Source organism: Python bivittatus, unplaced genomic scaffold (genome assembly GCF_059951505.1).
Source record: "Python bivittatus isolate LINGU-HERP-01145 unplaced genomic scaffold, Pbiv_v1 ctg000690_np1212, whole genome shotgun sequence".
Taxonomy (NCBI): domain Eukaryota; kingdom Metazoa; phylum Chordata; class Lepidosauria; order Squamata; family Pythonidae; genus Python; species Python bivittatus.
Window position 1 is genome coordinate 484,430 of NW_028277096.1, and position 18,899 is coordinate 503,328.

General features: G+C 42.7%; 1 protein-coding gene and 1 long non-coding RNA gene across 6 annotated transcripts in view; one reads left to right on the top strand and one right to left on the bottom strand.

Annotated features, from left to right (window-relative positions):
- Positions 1-1,266, bottom strand: part of LOC148214353 (uncharacterized) — a 77,316-nt gene extending 76,050 nt beyond the window's left edge. Inside the window, exon 1 of the long non-coding RNA XR_015798205.1 lies at positions 1,107-1,266. This is a non-coding gene — a long non-coding RNA (uncharacterized LOC148214353). The remainder of the gene's footprint in view (positions 1-1,106) is intronic.
- Positions 923-18,638, top strand: CTSB (cathepsin B). Of its 5 annotated transcripts, none has more exons than XM_088152447.1 (10): positions 923-1,055; positions 7,593-7,745; positions 8,521-8,606; positions 9,426-9,540; positions 10,568-10,686; positions 11,828-11,913; positions 12,554-12,700; positions 15,293-15,409; positions 16,648-16,776; positions 17,112-18,638. In XM_088152447.1, exons 2-10 carry the CDS (start codon positions 7,620-7,622, stop codon positions 17,210-17,212), a joined length of 1,026 nt encoding a protein of 341 aa, XP_088008573.1. In that variant the 5' UTR covers positions 923-1,055; positions 7,593-7,619; the 3' UTR covers positions 17,213-18,638. The 5 variants fall into 5 exon arrangements, 4 of the variants coding, with proteins under 4 accessions (XP_088008573.1, XP_088008574.1, XP_007429057.1 ...); XM_088152448.1 differs by lacking the exon at positions 923-1,055 and adding an exon at positions 1,203-1,251; XR_015798201.1 differs by lacking the exon at positions 923-1,055 and adding an exon at positions 1,252-1,388 and having other exon boundaries at positions 15,907-16,776; positions 17,112-17,131.
- The last annotated feature ends 261 nt before the right edge of the window (positions 18,639-18,899 follow it).

The window sequence follows — 18,899 nt, forward strand, 5'->3', positions numbered from 1 at the left end:
ATCTGGGATCTAATCCTCTATTCCAGTGTTTCTCAACCTTGGCAACTTTAAGATGTGTGGACTTCAACTCCCAGAATTCCCCAGCCAGCTGCTCTTTTCAGCTGGGCAACAGACAGGATGACCTTGGGAAGCCATTGTCTCACAGCCCAGTTTTATAAGATTGTTGTGAAACTGCAGTCCCATTCATGTTTACCTAGGAATGTATTACTGTATGCTAAATTCAACTGGTATCATGTCTGAACTGATCTGCTTAGAACTGTACTTTGACAAGGATGTGTAAATTCAGGAATCCAACTGAGTTCAACAGTGCTTATTCCTAGGGAAAATACATAGTCTGAAGCTTAACATAGAAGAAATGTTATGCATTTATTGCAGGAAGATAAGAGCATATATTTATAGGAGGAGGAGTCTTGGGGGAGGGGGTTGTCAAGAAGGGCAATGGTCAGAGCAATAAGATGGAGCAGATGGAGCTTCATTACCTATGTGGGGTTTTTCTTGCATTCTTTTTAGGGATTTTGAGATTTTTGAAGAACATGTTTGTTCAGATGCTGACAAAACCGTTTGGGTGTTTGTGGGATTTTCATTTAAGAGGGAACTATTTTTGACAACATGCCAACATTTAGCAGAAATCAGAGAGAGGTTCCGGTGGCCACACACATTTATAATACAGGCTGCACGAGTCACAAATTGTCTCCCTCTTGTTAAAAAAAAGAGGACACTAAAAATCCTATTCCAGAGTTTATTCCCATGTAGACGTTGACAGGATCGCAAGTTCAGAGAAACCACGGCACGAATAGGCAGAGCAACACAGACTAAGGATAACTCAGGCATCCTTCCTTAAAAAGGACGTTAAATCTACAATCGTGGGCTCGCTTCTTAGGACCGAGTCTCAGTAAACTGCAGGAGGAGCTTTGCTTCTGCGTAAACAGGGGCCGATCTCAGGCGCGCATATGGGGACGTCCTGCCGAGCGCAGTGGGATTTACTCCCAGGGCGCTACCTCTTGACTTGCATTCCTCCCAAGTAGACAAGGGGGAAAGAAGCGCGACTGTCCAGGGTAAATTCGCTATCCCCTGCCTCCATGCGAACCTCCCGCGCACAGATTTACCGGGTTGAAAAGCGAAGGGCGACGCCAAGGGTCGCAGGCACCGGGTGAAAGGGATCAGGTGATTGGGGGTGGCAGGGAATCACGTGCCCCAGGGTCAGGCGCCTCGGTTGCTGCTGTCGCTGGCGGAGCGGAGCAGCCGCGTGGGGTGAGTCAGCGCGGGGAGGGGCGACTGAGGGCAGGGCTGCCAAGGCTGGGCTTTCGTGGAGGGCGGGGGGCGTAGATAAGGCGAGCAGAGCGGCCGAGTGGCTGAGGCCTTTGGTGACTCCGCCAGTGCTGCTGCAGGTAAGGAAGGGTTTTGCTTTCAGGGGAAGCCGGAATCCGAGGTAGGTTTGCTTACAATCGGGAGCGAAGCCTCTCACGTTACTGAAGAGAGGGGCCGCGGTCGATTCGGTGGCTTTTTTCCCAATCTGGTGTCCCCGAGATATGTTGGGGGACAGAGCCCCGTTATCGTCCATAGCCAAGCGCTGTCGCCGCTGATCTTCAAGGGGGTGCCCAAGGGATGGGCTGGGTTCGCACGTCGAGCTTCCCTGGCTTGTTAAAATCGTTATTGTGATTATGATTCTCACGATCTACCCCGCTGAAGACGGAGGTTTCGTCTGCGTGACACTCGCGGCTAAAAATGTGTGGCTGTTGTACGAAGAGGCCCGTTTTCTGGATAATTAGCTCTGAATATCAGAGGAAGTTCTCTGATTTCCGCTTAACAGGAATAATTACGAAAAGGTTTCCTGTTCCTGCCTCACTGACGAAAGAGGAGCAGAGAGGTTAGGCTGTCTGGTTGAAGTGCAGATGAGATCAATTATGATCCCGCAAACGCTTGGCCAGAATCATATTGTCAGAAGCAGCCTGTTTTTCCGTGTCGCCCACCAGTTTTGACCCGAGTTCCAGTTAATGGGCCTTGGCCGGTCGCTGTATCTCTCTGTGTGTGAGTTTCAAGTAGCTTTTCTATCCTTTGTGCTGTGCTCAAATTATTTCCACAATATGGAGTGACTCATCCAGGGATTTTCAGTTTAGGACAGTGTTGTCCAAAGTTGGCCACTTTAAGATGAGTGGACTTCAACTCCCAGAATTCCCCAGCCAGCATTACATGGCTGGCTGGGGAATTCTGGGAGTTGAAGTCCACTCATCTTAAAGTGGCCAACTTTGGACAACACTGGTTTAGGATAACCATCCCCCATCCTCTCCTCTTCAGATATGATAGGAGTAGAACTCCTGTTACCTCCAGCCAGCACAGTAATTGGTCTGTGGGAGACCAATGGGGGAATGAAGGAGGAGTGAGTTCATTGCTGTATGGGACTTGAAGTTGAAATCAGAACCAGGGATCTGCTCCTAGCCAAGCCTTTTCACAAGGAGCTCCCCAATGAAGTTTGTATGCTGGTAAATTAACTTAATTTACATTAGCTGAATGGTGTAAGATCCCTCATTTATTCAAGACACTCTGGATCTCTTTGTTACCTTTGCTTAATCAGGATTTTGCATTCTTGTAGGATTATAAAGTGATTAGCGCTGCAGATGTGCAAGTCTCCACTCTTTTGTATTGAATGCCTAAAAGGAAAGTAAGCATGCTAATCCTAAGGTTTCCAAATTTTTTAAAAAATCAAAATGCATGCCAGCTAAAAAGAATGATATCTATTGCTTGCTATTCCTGCAGGAAGATAACTTTGGAAAGACCAGTACAGCAAACCACCAAAGGGGAAGGGGAGATGGCGTCACCTTTTCATTGCATTTCAGAAAGGGTTGACCCCCTTCCTGGGGAGGCTTTGGATGCTGAATCCTATCCACACTTTGTTGAACTGGCAGAAAACTGTACTGGGGGGAGAATTTGCTTTCTCACTGCTGATCCTTATCCTGCTTGTTCAGAATTGGTACCAAATGGGATCATCCTTATTTACTATGCGTGCAGAACACATCAAAGACTAGATGGATGCCCTGGGCCTGGCTTTGCTTTCCTGCCCTTCCCTCCCATCAAAGGTCACCAACCAGTGGGAAACCATGCATCAGTCATTCTCCTTAATGAGGGATGGGGCTGGGGCTGGGACTGGGCTAGATGACAGTTTGGACCGAGGACTAAACCAGCTCCTGGTTCTGAACAAGTATTTTGCAGGGATACATTCAGAAGGAGGCCAGTTAAACAAATAACTGGCATGTGGGGGACTGCATGGTGAAGTGGGGAAGGGAGAACTAAACAGCCCCCTCATCATTTGTTATTCAGACTCCTTTTGAACATGGATTTAGCATTTTCATAGAAGGGAATGGGGGACATGTTAAGATGCAGCCTTTCTCTGCCAATGGAGAAAAGAGTGCCAAAGCCACATTCACAAGGAGCTTGAATAGCAGCCGATCAGCTCAAGTAGGAGGAAAGCTGCACCTTGGAGCAGCAGAGAGAACGAGTGCTGGTCAGCCTCTGTTCACTTTATTTCTGAGTCAGAGATTTGGTGCAGAGAGTGAGTCTGGTTTACAAGAGTTGGACTCTTCTGCCCCAAGTAGATGGAAGCTGAATTGATTCCACCACCACCACCCCTTCCAGGGATCACCTGACTGTGCCACTGACAAAACAGGGAATTGTGTCAGTTTGTATTAGGTGTAAATACTACATTAGGATAAGAGGGAAAAGATTACTTCAACTCTGGAACAACTTAAAGCTCCTTCAAGTATGGGCTGAGGATGAGATGGGCAATGCCATGAGGATGTGCAGGAAAAAAAAGAGGTTGCTTGGGCATGTTTGTGCTTTGGTTAGGGGCAAGAACTGTAAGGAATAGCCCTTAGCATGAGTCTGATAACACAAAGAGATTTTCTAGTATTTTTCCTTTCTACAGAGACTTGAATTAGAGACAGAACTAGTGCTTTGGCTTGTAAGCGAGCTGTGATGCAATTTCCCTGAAATAGGAAGGTCAACAACAACTTGTTTCTTGTTCAAGTGGTCTCCTGTTAATATATGCTAGCATGTTCCCACTTTAAAATGAAGAATGACTTGTATAATGTAGATGTTGACCTTTAGCAGCCTTGTAGAAGGTAGAATATGGCTGCAGATTCTCCTACTGAGTGGGGGAATAAGGGGAAATTGATCTAGATGGTTTTAGGTGCGATAAAATATGGGGAAATTCAATGGGAATGTTCAGTACTCAGCCTGTAAGAGTTAAACTCTGGCTAGACTTACGAAGAAATGTAGTGTGGAGGGTAGGCCAGAGTTTGTTTGGGAATGTAGGAACTTAGCACCATTTTTTAGATTGCTAACCAAGCTCAGTATTTTAAAAAAAAATCTAGTGTTGAAGTGTGCTAACCTTGCAGTGTCAATCCTGCTTTGGGTTGTGTGTGGCCATGGCCTCCAAGTCTTGGGGTAAGATCTGAAATGTTGGTTTCTTCCTTATGGTCTGCAAAAGAAATAGTAATCTTAGAATGCAGGACTGAGCACATTATTTGAGGGCATTCCAGGAATTGGTCCAAAGGGTTCCAGGAATTAACATAATACCAGAATTTACTTTTGTTTCTTCTCTCTTGCTGGATCCAGGCCCTGGTGGCTATGAATTTTGGCTAATTCCCATTTGTAGGACCTCTGCAGCAATTATCAGTCTTCTAGAGTAACTTTAGAGTTTGACTTCAAGAAGTACAGCAGGGATCTTTCAGTAAGAAAGGGTACAGCAGTGATGGACAACTTGCATGCCACATCTGGTGCCTGGAGCCACACCTGATTACAGTTGGCCAGAAACTAGTAGCATATTTTCTTCCCATTTTGAGGTAGGACAGACCCCAAAAATATAAAATATACCCTAACTTGATTTATCATAATTTATAAAACAAAGAAAACTGTAAACTCCCCCAAAAGCCAGTTTTTAAAAATCAGAAAATCCTGGTTGCACCAGTTTCTTATCATCACCCTGCCATAGCCGCCCACAGAATGTTTGTCTGCCACAGTGTTTCTCAAACTTGACAACTTAAGACATGTGGACTTCTACTCCCAGAATTCCCCACTAGTTTACAATGACAACAAAACTGTCCTGAAAGGCAGAGTGGGCAGACCTCAAAGTGGCCTTTCTTGTCCCCAGATGTTTTGGGATTGTGGCTCCCAGAATCTTCAGCCAGCATGCAAGGACCAGAATTGACCATGTTGGGTGAAGCTGCTGGAAGTTGCACCTCAGTTAAAGAACCTAGTTTCCCTTGTTAAAGGAAACCAGGTTCTTGGAAGTTCAATTTTGATGCATAAAAGACAAAAGAAATGTGACAGGTTACAGGGGCCTCTGACCTGGGCAGCTTCCAGTTTGTCCTGTTTTTGAAGGGTTGGGACATTTTGTGTTTCTAGAAAGCTTTATGCAAGTTGTACAGTGGACAGGAAAGAAGTGACACTTTAATGAATGGCAAGTTCCAACTGCCTCTTGCTGGGTGAGATTAACGAGCCCCGCAACTTTTGAAACAAATTAACCATAAACATGTCCAAAGTCTTTTATTAGTAATAACTTCCAAGTTGGCAGCTACTGTTTTATATTGGAAGAGGAAAGAGGCACAACCAGATTTCTTTCTGTTTATCTAAGTTGGCCTTTTGTCTCGTCTTCCCCTCTCCGTCCTATTCATGATGACGCAACTAACACTTTTTGTAGTTTTGTGACGCATCAAATGAATGTCCAAGGAAGCCCCCCTCCCCATATCCCATGGACATTTGTGATGTAAAATGGCTGTATGTCACACCTGTATCCCATCCTTTCTCAGATTAGCTCACTATTTTATGTATGGAGGTCCTTCTCTCGATACAGAGCTGGGCATTGGCACACAGTGAGCTTTGTGGCTGAATAAGGATTTGAATTTCTCTAAGATGCAGACACATCTAGGCATGTCTTATTAGTTTGGTTTTAGTTACGAGACTCTAGCCCTCTCAAGGGTGTGAGTGGGTGAGATGGCTAACGTAGAGCTTCAGTAATTATGCAAAAGTTTGCAGAAACGGGAGGCTCTTTTCTGCTGTTGTTTTAAATGAACTAGTTGAAGGACTTGCTGCAGCATCTGGTTTTCTTTCATGCTCCCTCCCCGCCACACACACACTTCAGTATTAGTTATGAACGGTTGAATCTATCCTGAAAGAATTCAAGAAACAACAAACAATAGGTGGAAAACAGGCATTTCGTCTGCAAAAGAAGAAGTGAAGGAAGTAAGCATTGTAGCAGTATTGTAGCATTCTCCAGTTTGTGATCCATGACTTTTGTTTACTTAACGGTTGGAAGGATTTTATTTTGGGAGGGTTTGGGGTTTCTTTGTTTGTTTCTTTTCATCAGCTGACCAGTGTCTTTGAAATGCAGGAATTTGGTAGCGGTTTCATGATATGTTTCTAGGTCAAACAGCTGGCATAACTACTTGAAATTCTATAAAAGAAGAAAAACGCAAGGGTTGAGAACATTTATATCCCAGCAGTAAGGTTTTGAGTTGGGCAGAGTTGCTTAGGATAGCTTCGGGATCAACCAGGTGGCATTTGTCTTCTGCTGTACCATCTGAATCAGGTTGTCTATACAAATGAAGACTGATATAACTTTATAATGCCCTGATACTATAATGCTCCATCGTTTTTATTAAACAATGGAGTAACAGTGTTTAAAGATGACGGGTCATGCAACATGCAAAGCCATGAGTTAAATAACCATTATTTACTGAACAGACTACAAATGGCTGTATTCTCACAGCATGCAAACCCATGAGCCATGGTTTACAAAGTACACTGGCTGGGTTTGTATAACATGTAGGCCATAAAGAGGCAAGTTTGGTTTCACAGTTTGAACGAGATGCAACTTTCAGTAAGTTCTTGGTGTACTGCCATGGCATGAATGTTCTACCTTTCTGAAGTAAAAACCATTGTCATTGACTTCCAGGGAGAGGGTAATCTAATTGGTGCGGTGTACTGCATGATTCTGTTTCAGATGCTGTGGTTTGACCCTAGAAAGGAATAGGCTTGCATTTCTCCCCATCCTGAGTCACTTCAAGAGTGAACGTAGGAGTATTTTCTCTTATGACTAATTAACCTCTGTTTTCTGGTTGGGCAAAGAGTTGCATCACGTATAGCAGACTGTATTTCCCTCTTAGCTAAGTTTTTCCCATTGAGAGGAAGACCTTTCTTTATGAACTGTAGAGTGCCATGGAATTGGACATTTTTATGAGTTCATAGCTCACTCTCTCTAGATTGTTTGTCGTGTATGAAATTCTCTTCATAGATTCATTCATTCATTCATTCAGGGCAGAAAGCGTGGCAACTTTCCTGTTCATATAAGTCTGGCAGTGCTTGCAGAGAGCTGGATTTGGAGTGCATGCAGCATCTGTCAGGAATTACCTTAAATCAGATACCTGTTTTCATAGGATCAGCTGTCAGGTGCAGAGAGCAGCTGCAGAAGCCCAGGAAAAGACACGGCTGTTTTGCTCATGTTCCACATTTGGATCTCTTTATGGGACTAATATTTGGTAACATTGCAACTGTGTAAATAGCTAATCTCTCTCTCTCTCTCTCTCTCTCTCTCCCAGGTAGCATCTTAAGCATCCATTATCAAAATGAGGTGCTCTGTAGTAACTCTGGGCCTGTTGGTGGTCCTCACAAGTGCCCGTAACATTCCCCACTTCCCTCCCCTCTCTCATGACTTAGTGAACTACATCAATAAGCTCAATACTACATGGAAGGTGAGTAAATTTTGGGGTAGAGATCAGCTACATAGGGTGGTGGGAATTGGCGTCTGGCTGCCTTCTGAGATACAGCTCAGCACTATTAGTGGGCTGATCTCGCTTACAGAGGCCATTTGTTGACCTGGCATAGAGTGGAAAACCTGTGACATTTTCCTTTCTGGCCTATAAAGCATCTTATTCTTTATTGTTACCCAAGCTTATTAACTCCCTCTTCCCCACCCCTCACCATACTACTGGCTAAAGAAACAAGACCCCTAATTGAGCTGGTACAATCCAGATGCTGCTTGCTGAGTTGCTGTTCTGTTGTCATCTCCTTGGGACACTATCTCTTGGTCTTGGTCATCAGCTTCAGTTTCTGTTGTGGCCAGTAGCCTCTCATTGAGAACAGTAACCAAGATTTTAAAACTGCGAGTTGACTGGCAAATACCATATTTACCCCAAATGGTTATCCTGAGTTTAAGGCAAGTCCCAAGTTAGTTAAGGAAAAAAAACTGAACTCTTTCTGTTAACGTATTTTCATAAACCTAAAGCAAACTTCCTGCTTTAAAGGTAAATTACTAGCAGGGGCAGAGAAAGAGAAACTAGTCTTTCATTCAAACATATATTTTATCTCTGCCTGCCATAAAGAAATGGTGTATGTTGATTATTAAACCGTCAGTTCATTTGTACACAGAATTGCAAAGTCATGTTTTTGATTAGTGAATGGTAGTTGCAGATGGGGTGGAAGATCTGGATTCCATTAGGTTTTATTGTTATTTTTTCTTTCTTAAAGGCTGGACACAACTTTCGTGATGCTGACATGAGTTACGTGAAGACATTGTGTGGCACCTTCTTGCATGGCCCCAAACTGCCAGAAAGGTGTGTTTATATTCTCTGCTTATAATCCTGCTACGTATGGACTCTCCAGATAGGGACTGTCTTGCTTTCTGCTCTCAGGAATGGTTTCTTGACGGCAGTTGTACTAAAGTTGCCACTGGAGATAAAAGAAAGAGTTTAAGTCAGTGATAAACAACTGCTTTTCATGTAGAAGGTCTTAATTCAAGAGCTATTGTCTCTCAGTTGGGCTGGGAGACACCACTGCTGAAATTCAGAACTGTTGTTACTACTTTTATATTTAAACATTGAGCTAGGTAGACCCAGCAGCATGAGTTCATATTAGACAGCTTTCCTATGTTTTTATCTCTTTTTTTTTAATAAAAGAGCTAGGAACAGGATATAACACACGTGGCAGTGACTTCAAGCACTATGTTTAGGTGCCTGTAATAGCTAGTTGCATTTGTGTGTACATGTATACACACACACACTTTTCAAAACTTTTGATGGCTACAATAGTGATGTTGATAGTCTTGGTCCTTACTGGAAAAGCTACAATAGTAACTTGTTGATAGTCTTGGTCCTTACTGGAATGGATTAATCTGGACAGATGTAGTTCCAGATCAAAATATTTCTATGTCCATGAGGACTAATGTTTGAAGTATTAAATAGATCCCATCTATATACATTGTGGACTCTGAATCATGAGTGTGCTAGTAATTTGTCAACATGCTGGAAGCAAAAACCAAGATCTGGCATAAGAGATTAAATCCAAAGACATTTGTTGAAAAGATCTCACTTAATTAGATTAGAGCACGATTCTGTCTCTTTTTCTGTCTCAACGTCTTCCCTATTTTTTGAAAGGTTTGAATTTGCTGCTGATTTGGTCTTGCCAGACAGCTTTGACTCGAGGCAACAATGGCCAAACTGCCCAACCATTGGTGAAATCAGAGACCAAGGCTCTTGTGGTTCCTGCTGGGTAAGTTTCTTTCCTAAATCTAGAAATTGATACAAAACGGGTATGCGCATAGTACCTTTACCACATCCAGAATTCAGCAGGAGATCTGGTGGTTGACATCCAGTTCTCCAGCTTTAACAGAAGCATCCAATGCTTGAAGAAAGTGCATATTGGCTAAATTCATGCATGACACTAATCCATTTGGGGTGAACACAGCTATTGTGGCATATTCAGTAAATTATGGCTAAAAGAAGCCATTGCTTAGTATGATGGTTAACACAGCCAATGTATATATGAGTTCTTATTCAGCCCTATAAGTATGACCATCTATTGGCCTATTTAACTTCTGATTGTATAGGCTTTTTCAAATTTCTGGGTGAAAACCTTACATGTACTTGCCATAACCTACTCCAAAAACATGGGCAATAAAAGTGGCTGCTGCTGCTGTAAAAAAAGGGGGCATAAACCAAGGATAAGCATAGGATATGGCTACTTTTGTACTTTGTCACTATGTATCATAGGTACCATTGGACTATTAAAAAAGCAGCCCCCATATAACTGCCTAGTAATCAGGGTGGGTACAGTTCTGCCAGAGTGAAGTTCTTTCAAGTTCCTCTAACCCAGATGACCAGGAATGACATTAAGCGTTTCTCCAGTACTTCATTAACAGTGTGAACAGTACAGCAACAAAGCCAAGTATCTGAAGAGTTTGTGGGCTCCTTTCTGTAGATGGGCCCAATAAAAGTTAGAGGGCCATCTGTCAGGGATGCTTTAATTTAGATTCCTAGGCCTAAATTGCTCTTTCCAGCACTGTGAAGAACTGGGGCTTAAAAATGGTCAATTTGTGTAGGGGACCTCCTTCCATTATGAAGCATCAGTGTGCATACGCCCAAAGAAATCCAGAAGAGCTTTCAGTGAGAAAGAGAGATTAATGTAATGGGGCAGGGGGGCTACAGTGCATTTGCTTGGTGGTGGTTGGACATGGGGGTGGGGACGGTCTGTATGTCTCAGAGTGCTCCTGCCAGAACTTTTGGATTGTCCTCTGTAGGCATTTGGTGCAGTCGAAGCCATGTCGGATCGGATTTGTGTCCATACTAACGGCAAGGTGAATGTGGAGGTTTCTGCTGAAGATCTGCTTTCTTGCTGCCAATTTGAATGTGGGATGGGGTAAGTCATTTCCTGCTTTGTCACTTGTCTTTAAGGGAACAGCTTTTTCTCCTGCTGGAGAGGTTCACATATTCAAGAATAACACTAAAGTGTTTAGTGGGAACACCCAAACATGCTAGGATCAGGAGGCTTTTTGTTCTGGAAGATTGATTTCTAGAAAGCCCTCACACTGGCTGAAACAGGGTGGTCTGAGATTAAAAAGGAATGTCTGAATATTTGTCAGACCATTCTATTCCCAACAGAGTTTGTCTTGTACTTCATAGTAGTCAACAAGACTACACAGACGTGTCCTTGAAGTAATCAGGAGTCAAGCTCAACTTGAAGGAAAGTGTACTTTTTTTTGAGGCTGCATGGTAGCCATGAGCGCCAAGATGACCATGAACACTTTGGTGCCTGTCAAATTTCTTTCCTATCTGGCTGTTTTCTACCAAAAAAATAATCCTTTAATTAAAGCAATGGCAGAAAGCTGGCTTGCTGTCTAGTGTTAGCCTTCATCATTATTTTTATTTCAAGAATGCTTCTAGGCCATATAGAAAGTAAAAATAATGGGTGGCTGCCAAACAGTGCTTTGTTGAGAAATCAGTGTAGAACAAAAAGAGGTGGAAACTAGAAATGAGAGCAGTCTCACCATTTACTTTCTGGGAGGTGGGTATTTTGTGAATGGCCATGTCTACTGTATTACCTCATGGTAGCCCTTTCTGATACTTTTTACATTACAATATGTTCCCAAAATGTTGAAGAAGTTACCTTTCCCATCTCTATTAAATACAGGTAGTCCCCAGTTTAAGAACGAGTTCCATTCCCAAGGTCTGTCCTTAAGTTGAATTTTATGTAAGCCAGAACAGTATTATTGTATAATATTGTATAAGTAGTATTGTGAAATAAACTTGAACCATTGTGTATTTAACTTGAATCATTGTGTATTTAACTCTAATTTTGCTACAATAGGCTCTGTTACTAATTATGGGTTGTTAGTAAACTGGACGTTCTTAACCCAGGGACTATCTGTACCTCTTTGGGCATCACATGGATAATCATTAGTCACTCCAAAGACTCTTCGGCCTTCCAGACTGTTATCCCCAGTTAAAATGTGTTTCCCCAAAGCAGTTTTTTGTGATAGCTGTGCATCATTTTCTTGCAGTTGCAATGGAGGTTACCCCTCAGGAGCATGGAGATACTGGACTGAAAAGGGCCTGGTGTCTGGTGGCCTTTACGACTCACATGTTGGTGAGTTTTCTTTCAAGACGGAATGCCTGTGGCCAGCACTGGATGGTGAAAGTCTCACTTGAGTGACATATTGCTCTTGACTCCCACCTTGCAATTTGCTGCTCATCTGGACTCAGTCATTAGTGCTATCTATCTCCAGCCTGGATTTATTCAAAGGATCCTCACTAGAATATTGAGAAAGGGGAGCCAGTTGATGACCAGTGGAAGAACTGGAAGTAGGAGAAAGACAACCCAGGAGTTGGAGATGGGAATCCTACTGTAGTATACTAGTTCACATTTTGGACCGAGAGTGCAGAGACCCTGGTTCAGGTTCCCAGTCAACCTTGGTACTCACAGGTGATTTGGGGCAGGTCACCAACATATTGTGACATATTTGGTCTCAGAAGGTTGCTGTGAAGATAAAATGGGCAATATAAATGGAGCTCTTAAGAGGAAAGCAGGATGAGCTGCTATCTAAATTAGTGGTTCGTAATAGAGGATTGCAGGGAACTGCAAAATGAAATATTTTTGAGTGTAAGTGAAGTAAATTTCTCTAGCTGGGCATGATTTACTCTGATTTGAGCTAGAGTAGGGACTTTAGGCAACTGCCGGCTAAAAAATTATTTTCAAATGGCATTTCACTCTGTGTTGTACCCAATAGGCTGTAGGCCGTACTCTATCCCACCCTGTGAACATCACACCAATGGGACTCGGCCCCCATGCACTGGAGAAGGTGGTGATACCCCTGAATGTGTCAGAAGTTGTGAAGCTGGTTACTTTCCATCATACCAGGAAGACAAACATTATGGTAATACATATGCTTAAACTACATATTCAGGTTAATAAGAAACACACAGGCTTTACATTCAGAATGTTTAAATGATAAAGATTTCACATTCTCTTTTAGATACAATAGATTTCCAAAGCAGATGCAGCATTAACATGTTAGAAAATTAAATAAAAAATAGCAGTGCAAACAAATTGAGAGGATTAGTATGAATTGCTATTGTTGTTTTTATTTATAAGCGGAAAAACTGAAAATGGCTTCTATTTCTTTGGGGCATAGCCTAGCATATGGCCTTGTGTATGGATATTCTGGGCAATGTTGGCAGCCAGGATGTAGAACCCTCTTCAAGCCAAGTGTTGCGTTTGCCTTTCAGTAGCATAAGTGGGCAGGGGCAAAATTATTTGTACATTTGTACACTCAGAAAGTAAAATTATTTGTACACTGCTCTCCGGGTACTTAGTAATTTCCCCCTTCTGTCATATTAATAGTTACAATTCTGCAGCCTTTTCAAGGTGTCTGGACAGGGATGTACTCAAGGCTTTTGTGTGTGGTGATTAGGCTGAAAGCTGTAAAGCCCTGGCTAGAGGGTGTAATTGTTTATAGCTAGTTAAAAGTTTTACAGCTGAGTTAAAGATTCCCCATTGCCACTCTAGGTTGGTGTAGGAGAGTAAAATTACAAATCAGTATAGGTAGTCCTCGAGTTACGACTATTCACTCATTCAATGACTGTTTTGTGATGGAATGGAATTATGAAGGCCAAGCTCAGGGAGATAAGCATTTTCTTAGCTCACCGGAACCGCGTGGGAGGAACAAAAGGATGAGACTGGCACCTCCCTGAGGAATTCACACTGTTGTGGCTGGAGGACTTTGGGAACTGGGGTTTGAGTCTGGGAAGATTCTTGCTAGAGGTTGTAGCTAATAAACATAGCTGGACTGGATTTGTATGGTCTCTTGGAGTTCCTTGGGCTAGGCCTGACATAAGTCTTCCCAGACTCAAACCCCAGTTCCCAAAGTCCTCCAGCCACAACAGTGTGAATTCCTCAGGGAGGTGCCAGTCTCATCCTTTTGTTCCTCCCACGCGGTTCCGGTGAGCTAAGAAAATGCTTATCTCCCTGAGCTTGGCCTTCATAATTCCATTCCATCACATGTTTGAAGTTACAACATTGCTGGAAAAAAGGACTTATCACTGGTCCCCAAAGTTAAGTCCACTGCAGTGCCCCTGCAGTCATGTGATCATGATCTGGGCACTTGGCAACCCATTCGTACTTAGGACCGGTTGCCAAGCACCCCGCAGTCACCTAATCATGATTTTCACCCTTCCCTGCCAGCTTCCCACAAGCAAAGCCAGTGGGGAAGCCAGCAGGGGAGGTCAGAAATCGATTGGGTAAGTCTCCCCCACCTACCCCGGCCTTTCTTTGCTTGCACTGTCCTTCCCCCTTCGCTCACTCGCATGCTTGCATTGTGCCCTCCTTCTCCCTTCACTGTCTCACACACTATGCCCCCTTCATGCTGCACTGTGGCTCTGGGGCTTTGAGGAGGAAGGAGAAAGCCTCACAAACGGCCAGCAGCTTCCAATGTGAGCTGCAGAGTGCACACTGGAAGCACCCCTGGAGAGTCCTTGAGCACCCAGAAGTGCCCCTGGAGTGCTCCTTCAGAGCTACAAGCGCTCCTGGAGAGTCCTTGAGTGAGCGAAGGAGGGAAGGGGGGCACGGTGCATGTGAGCGAGCAAAAGGGGAAGGAGGGTGCTGCCACATGCAAGCGACCAAAGGAGGGGATGTGTGAGTGAGCGAAGGGGAAAGGAGGGCTAAGAAGCCCCTAAAACGCGGTGTGGCAATCAGCCCCAGAGCAGTGCGATTCTGGGGCTGCTTGCCACCCCTCAAGGCACAGTGCAGGGCAGCCAAAAGGTCAGAGATGGGGGGGAGATAGGCAGGTGGGGGGAGTTGGAGGCAGTCCTTTACCTTACTGTGGCTCAAGGCTGGGAGGAACCAAGCTCAGAATGGCTTGGATTGGGGTGGGTCCTCAGCTAACAAGCATTGAAATTCACTTAACAATGGCAGTGTGGAGTGCTGGGATTGCCGTTGCTAAGCAATGCACTCATGTGATACCTCGCTTTACGACCACATTGCTTAGCGATGGAAATTCCAGTCCCAATTATAGTCTTAAGTCAAGAACTACCTGTCTACAAAAATCAGATGTAGCATAAAAAATACAATGTGCTGTATAGGCTGGATTCATACATGGCACTGCCAAGATTTTGTTTCTTAAAGTAAGTGACAGTTGGCTTTGAGACAACTTGGGTCCCTTCATATAACACACTAAGCTAAATCATATGGATTATATTCCTGTTACAAATTAATGATTATTTTAAACCTGTTCTTCTCAGGTTCAGTGAATGGGGGATAGCATCAGATCTGAACTTTGTGATAACATGTTTCTAATCTTTGTAATGAAAGAGACTAAAGAGTGCATGTAAAAAAACCCAGCTGATGCATTTCCTCTCAGTTACAATCATGAGCAGCAGAGGATCATAGTAAAAATAATGAGGTGAAAACTCAAGTCTGAAGTAAATGATTTGAATGCGCTCTAATTTAGTGATCACTTTCCCCTTTTCAGGAATGTCTTCATACAGTGTCCCTGGTAATGAGAAAGAAATAATGTCTGAGATTTACAAAAATGGACCAGTGGAGGCAGCGTTTACTGTTTATTCTGACTTCCTCATGTACAAATCAGGTAAGTAGTTTTTGCGTAACTTTTTTAAATAGCCATATTTTTAAAAAGAGCAACGTTCATGTTTTTTAACTTTTGAGTAGCCAAGTGAGTTAAAGTTGTGTGATTTTGCTTTAATTGCAGTTACAACGATTTTGGCTTAATCTTCTGATAGCACAGGCATTGCTTCTGATTAAATCCTGTGATATTTGTAAGATTCAGGCATAAAAGTTGCTGAATTTGGCTTAATACTTGCAAGACTTAATGCCTCAAAGTAAGGCTGGAGATCTCAAGTATTCCCAAAGTTGGCATTCAGAGCAGGATTTGGGAAACACCTGAAAAAAAATTAAAAATACTTTTTTTGTATCATGAAAGTGTCAGCAACATTTTGTCATGGATGAATGAAACCCAACTTGCCCTTGTTAAGTTTACTGCATCATATCTTCTTAGTTCATGTCCTGTAAACTTGTTAAGTTTATCTCCAGTAGGCATTTGTTGAATTCATGCTTTCCCTTTCATAGAATTATTGGAGATTAAATATTCCAAGGGCTTGGTCCAGGATTTGCTAAGAATATTGGATAAATGATTGTCCAGCCTCTGTTTGAAGACCTTCAATGAAGGACAATATATCACTTTATGAGATGACCTGTTCCATTCACTGGCGGCACTTGCCATCAGGAAAGTTCCTCAAATACTAATCTGTAGTTGTGTCTGCTCTCATTCCAGGTGGGGCCTGACCAAGGCAAAGTAGAGTAAGATAATTACTTCCTGTGAGTCATACTCTGCTCCTCAACACATCCCCAGATTGCATTTGCCTTCTTAGGGGTCACATGACCTTCTTGGCTCGTGTTCGTGATATTTCCATGACTGTGTAAAAACTAGGGATATGAAATGAAATGAAAGAAATGAAATGAAATGAAAACCAGTTATTTTGAACTCAGAACAGAGTGATATGACAATTCCTGAATTTTTCAAGCTTAAATTAGCTCTTTTGAAGCAGCCCATTCTGAACTTGAAATATATTTTTGAGCTTGAAATGTTCTGCATGCTGCATCTCACAGGGTACACGAGCCTGAAATGTGAGAGTTGGGATTCAAAGGTTTTTCTAGTTGCCAAGCAGGAGGCTCTCACAAGCGGTGACACCTTTGGTTTCTTCACAAGTTTAAATTCCAAGCAGAATGTATCCCTTAATTGAGTTGTGAACTTAGCAGGGAAATCATAGCATTTATATTTGGGAATAGAGTAACATTTTTCCCCCGCAGGTGTCTACCAGCATGTCTCTGGTGAAGCAGTTGGTGGCCATGCAATCCGAATTCTCGGCTGGGGTGTTGACAAAGGCACACCTTACTGGTTGGTGGCTAATTCCTGGAACACAGACTGGGGTGAAAATGGTAGGTGATCTCTCTGCATTTGTAGGGGTGATTATCCCACAGGGACGTCCTGAAATTTGAAAAACATATTTCATTTGTTGCTTAGATTCTGTAGCTGGCTCATCAAGCTACCATCTTTTCTTAAGTTTTGCCTTTAGTTTTGTGTAATCCTGGCCTTTGCAGTTTGTATACTTCAAGTATGGACCTCCAGCTACTGGTGAATAAGATCTTCCAAAATGCACACCAGCACACACAGAAATAAATATGACAAGAGGGCAAGCAAGTTGTGCAGGGTTTGTTTTATTTTATTTAGTCTTGGGAATTTTTTGTAAGGTTTTTCTCTCAATATCTCCTAGGCTTCTTCCGAATTCTTCGTGGGCAAGATCACTGTGGAATTGAGTCTGAGGTTGTAGCTGGAACCCCTCGCACAAGCCAATACTGGAAGCTACTGGGATAATCCTGCCAGTTGAGTGGCACATAATCATGCTTGTGAAGATAGAAGACGTGGTTGCAATCCTATGCTCTAAGACATTTTAGACTTCAGCTTTTTTTAAGCCTTTACAATATTTCTTTTTTAAAAAAATGTACAGTACAGATGTCTCTACCCGGCTGTCTCTGTGTCTGAAGCATGAGGCTTTCTAATTTTTGCTCAACATGACTGGCAAGGCAGAATGGCAAGCAGGTTATTGAGATGGAACTGGTTATATTAAATGAAGTACCTCTAAAGGAATCAAAACGTGTTTCACCAGCAGAAGGGCATGATTGGAAACAACCCTCCTTTCCCCCTGGATAAGATGATGAGGCTGAGGTTTTAACGTAACCTTCCACATACTGATGGCACCATTCGTCAGATAGACTGCAGGATCATGGAGTCCCAGGGGTGGTTAGACTGCTTTGGGTGAAATCCTTAGTAAACAATAGTATTGTGCAAAGTAGTAAAGAGGATTCTCCCTCCCCTCTCTCTCATGCACACAGACTCACTTTCAGGGAAATAAAAAATAGAAAGGCTGAAATAGTAGCTTATTTACTGCATGGGTGCTGAGTTCTGTGCCTAAATTTCAAAGAAACTTTTAAGAGGCTGTCATCATGGTGGCAGCAGCCCTGACTCTTCTTTATAAATTCCTGATTTCAATATGTGCCTAAATAGTGAGAAGACAAAAAAATAGAGGGAGGGTCTTTCTGAAACTGACCAAATCGTCAAATAGACCAAACTCCTGAGTCTGTTGTAACTATGCATTGAACTTCAGTTCCTTGATGAACTTGGCTATATGGGATTATAGGAGTTTCTCTTGTGAGTGTACCAAATAATTGCAGAAGCAGAAACAAAAGATTCTTGGCCTTAAAAACAAAACAGCACCTGCCCCCAAAGTTTTATTGGTGACTGTGTCATTTAAGCTTGATTCCTGAAACTATTTGGGCAATTGCACTAGCTGGTCTTGCACATATGCATGAATTATTTCATTTTTTTTACAATTGTAAATGTCGATGAGGAAACAGGCATGTAAAGGGGACTGTGAAAATGGCTCAATACTAAATCAACTTCAAATTAAAGGAACTTGTTAGCCATCATTAGTTTTACTGAGTTCATGGGTCTAGCTTAGATATGATTGAACTGGATTTGCTATTATGAGAAGCCATAAAATGCTTTGTTTTGCCTAGGTGAGCGACAGTCTGTTTCAGCAAATTATTTAAAAACCATGGCTTATTGTTTGAACCTAACCTAAAATTGAATCTGATCCATAGGCTCTAATTGACTGGCTTCTGGCTTCAAATACATGGTTTTTGTTAAATGCAGAATATCTTGTACACTTAGGACCAATCTTGTGACCAAAAATTCATTAGTGTGGTTCCAATTCCTATCTCCAGTAAAATGTCTCTCCTCACTTTTCTAGAATGTGTGCTCTCATTCTTCCCCCTGCTGGACAGAAAGGATTGTATTTGTTTTTTGGGGGCAACTTGTTCACTTAATCCTGTATATTGTACAGGGTATCTTCACCCCTACTGCCCATTCCAGGTTGGAAAATAGCCGCAGTGCATCTTGTGCCATAGCTAACTGACCAGACTTTAGCAGGTGGTGGTTTCACATGCCTATCCAATTATTGATTCTTGAGGTTCTGTATTCTTTGCAGGCTTCTGTATGAACT

What these genes read in the sequence shown, in the direction of transcription:
- CTSB (XM_088152447.1), top strand. Translation starts at nt 7,620, where the DNA reads ATGAGGTGCTCTGTAGTAACTCTGGGCCTGTTGGTGGTCCTCACAAGT. An exon ending in GCTCTTGTGGTTCCTGCTGG is followed by an intron (nt 9,541 to 10,567) that starts GTAAGTTTCTTT and finishes TGTCCTCTGTAG; the next exon opens with GCATTTGGTGCAGTCGAAGC. An exon ending in CCAGGAAGACAAACATTATG is followed by an intron (nt 12,701 to 15,292) that starts GTAATACATATG and finishes TCCCCTTTTCAG; the next exon opens with GAATGTCTTCATACAGTGTC.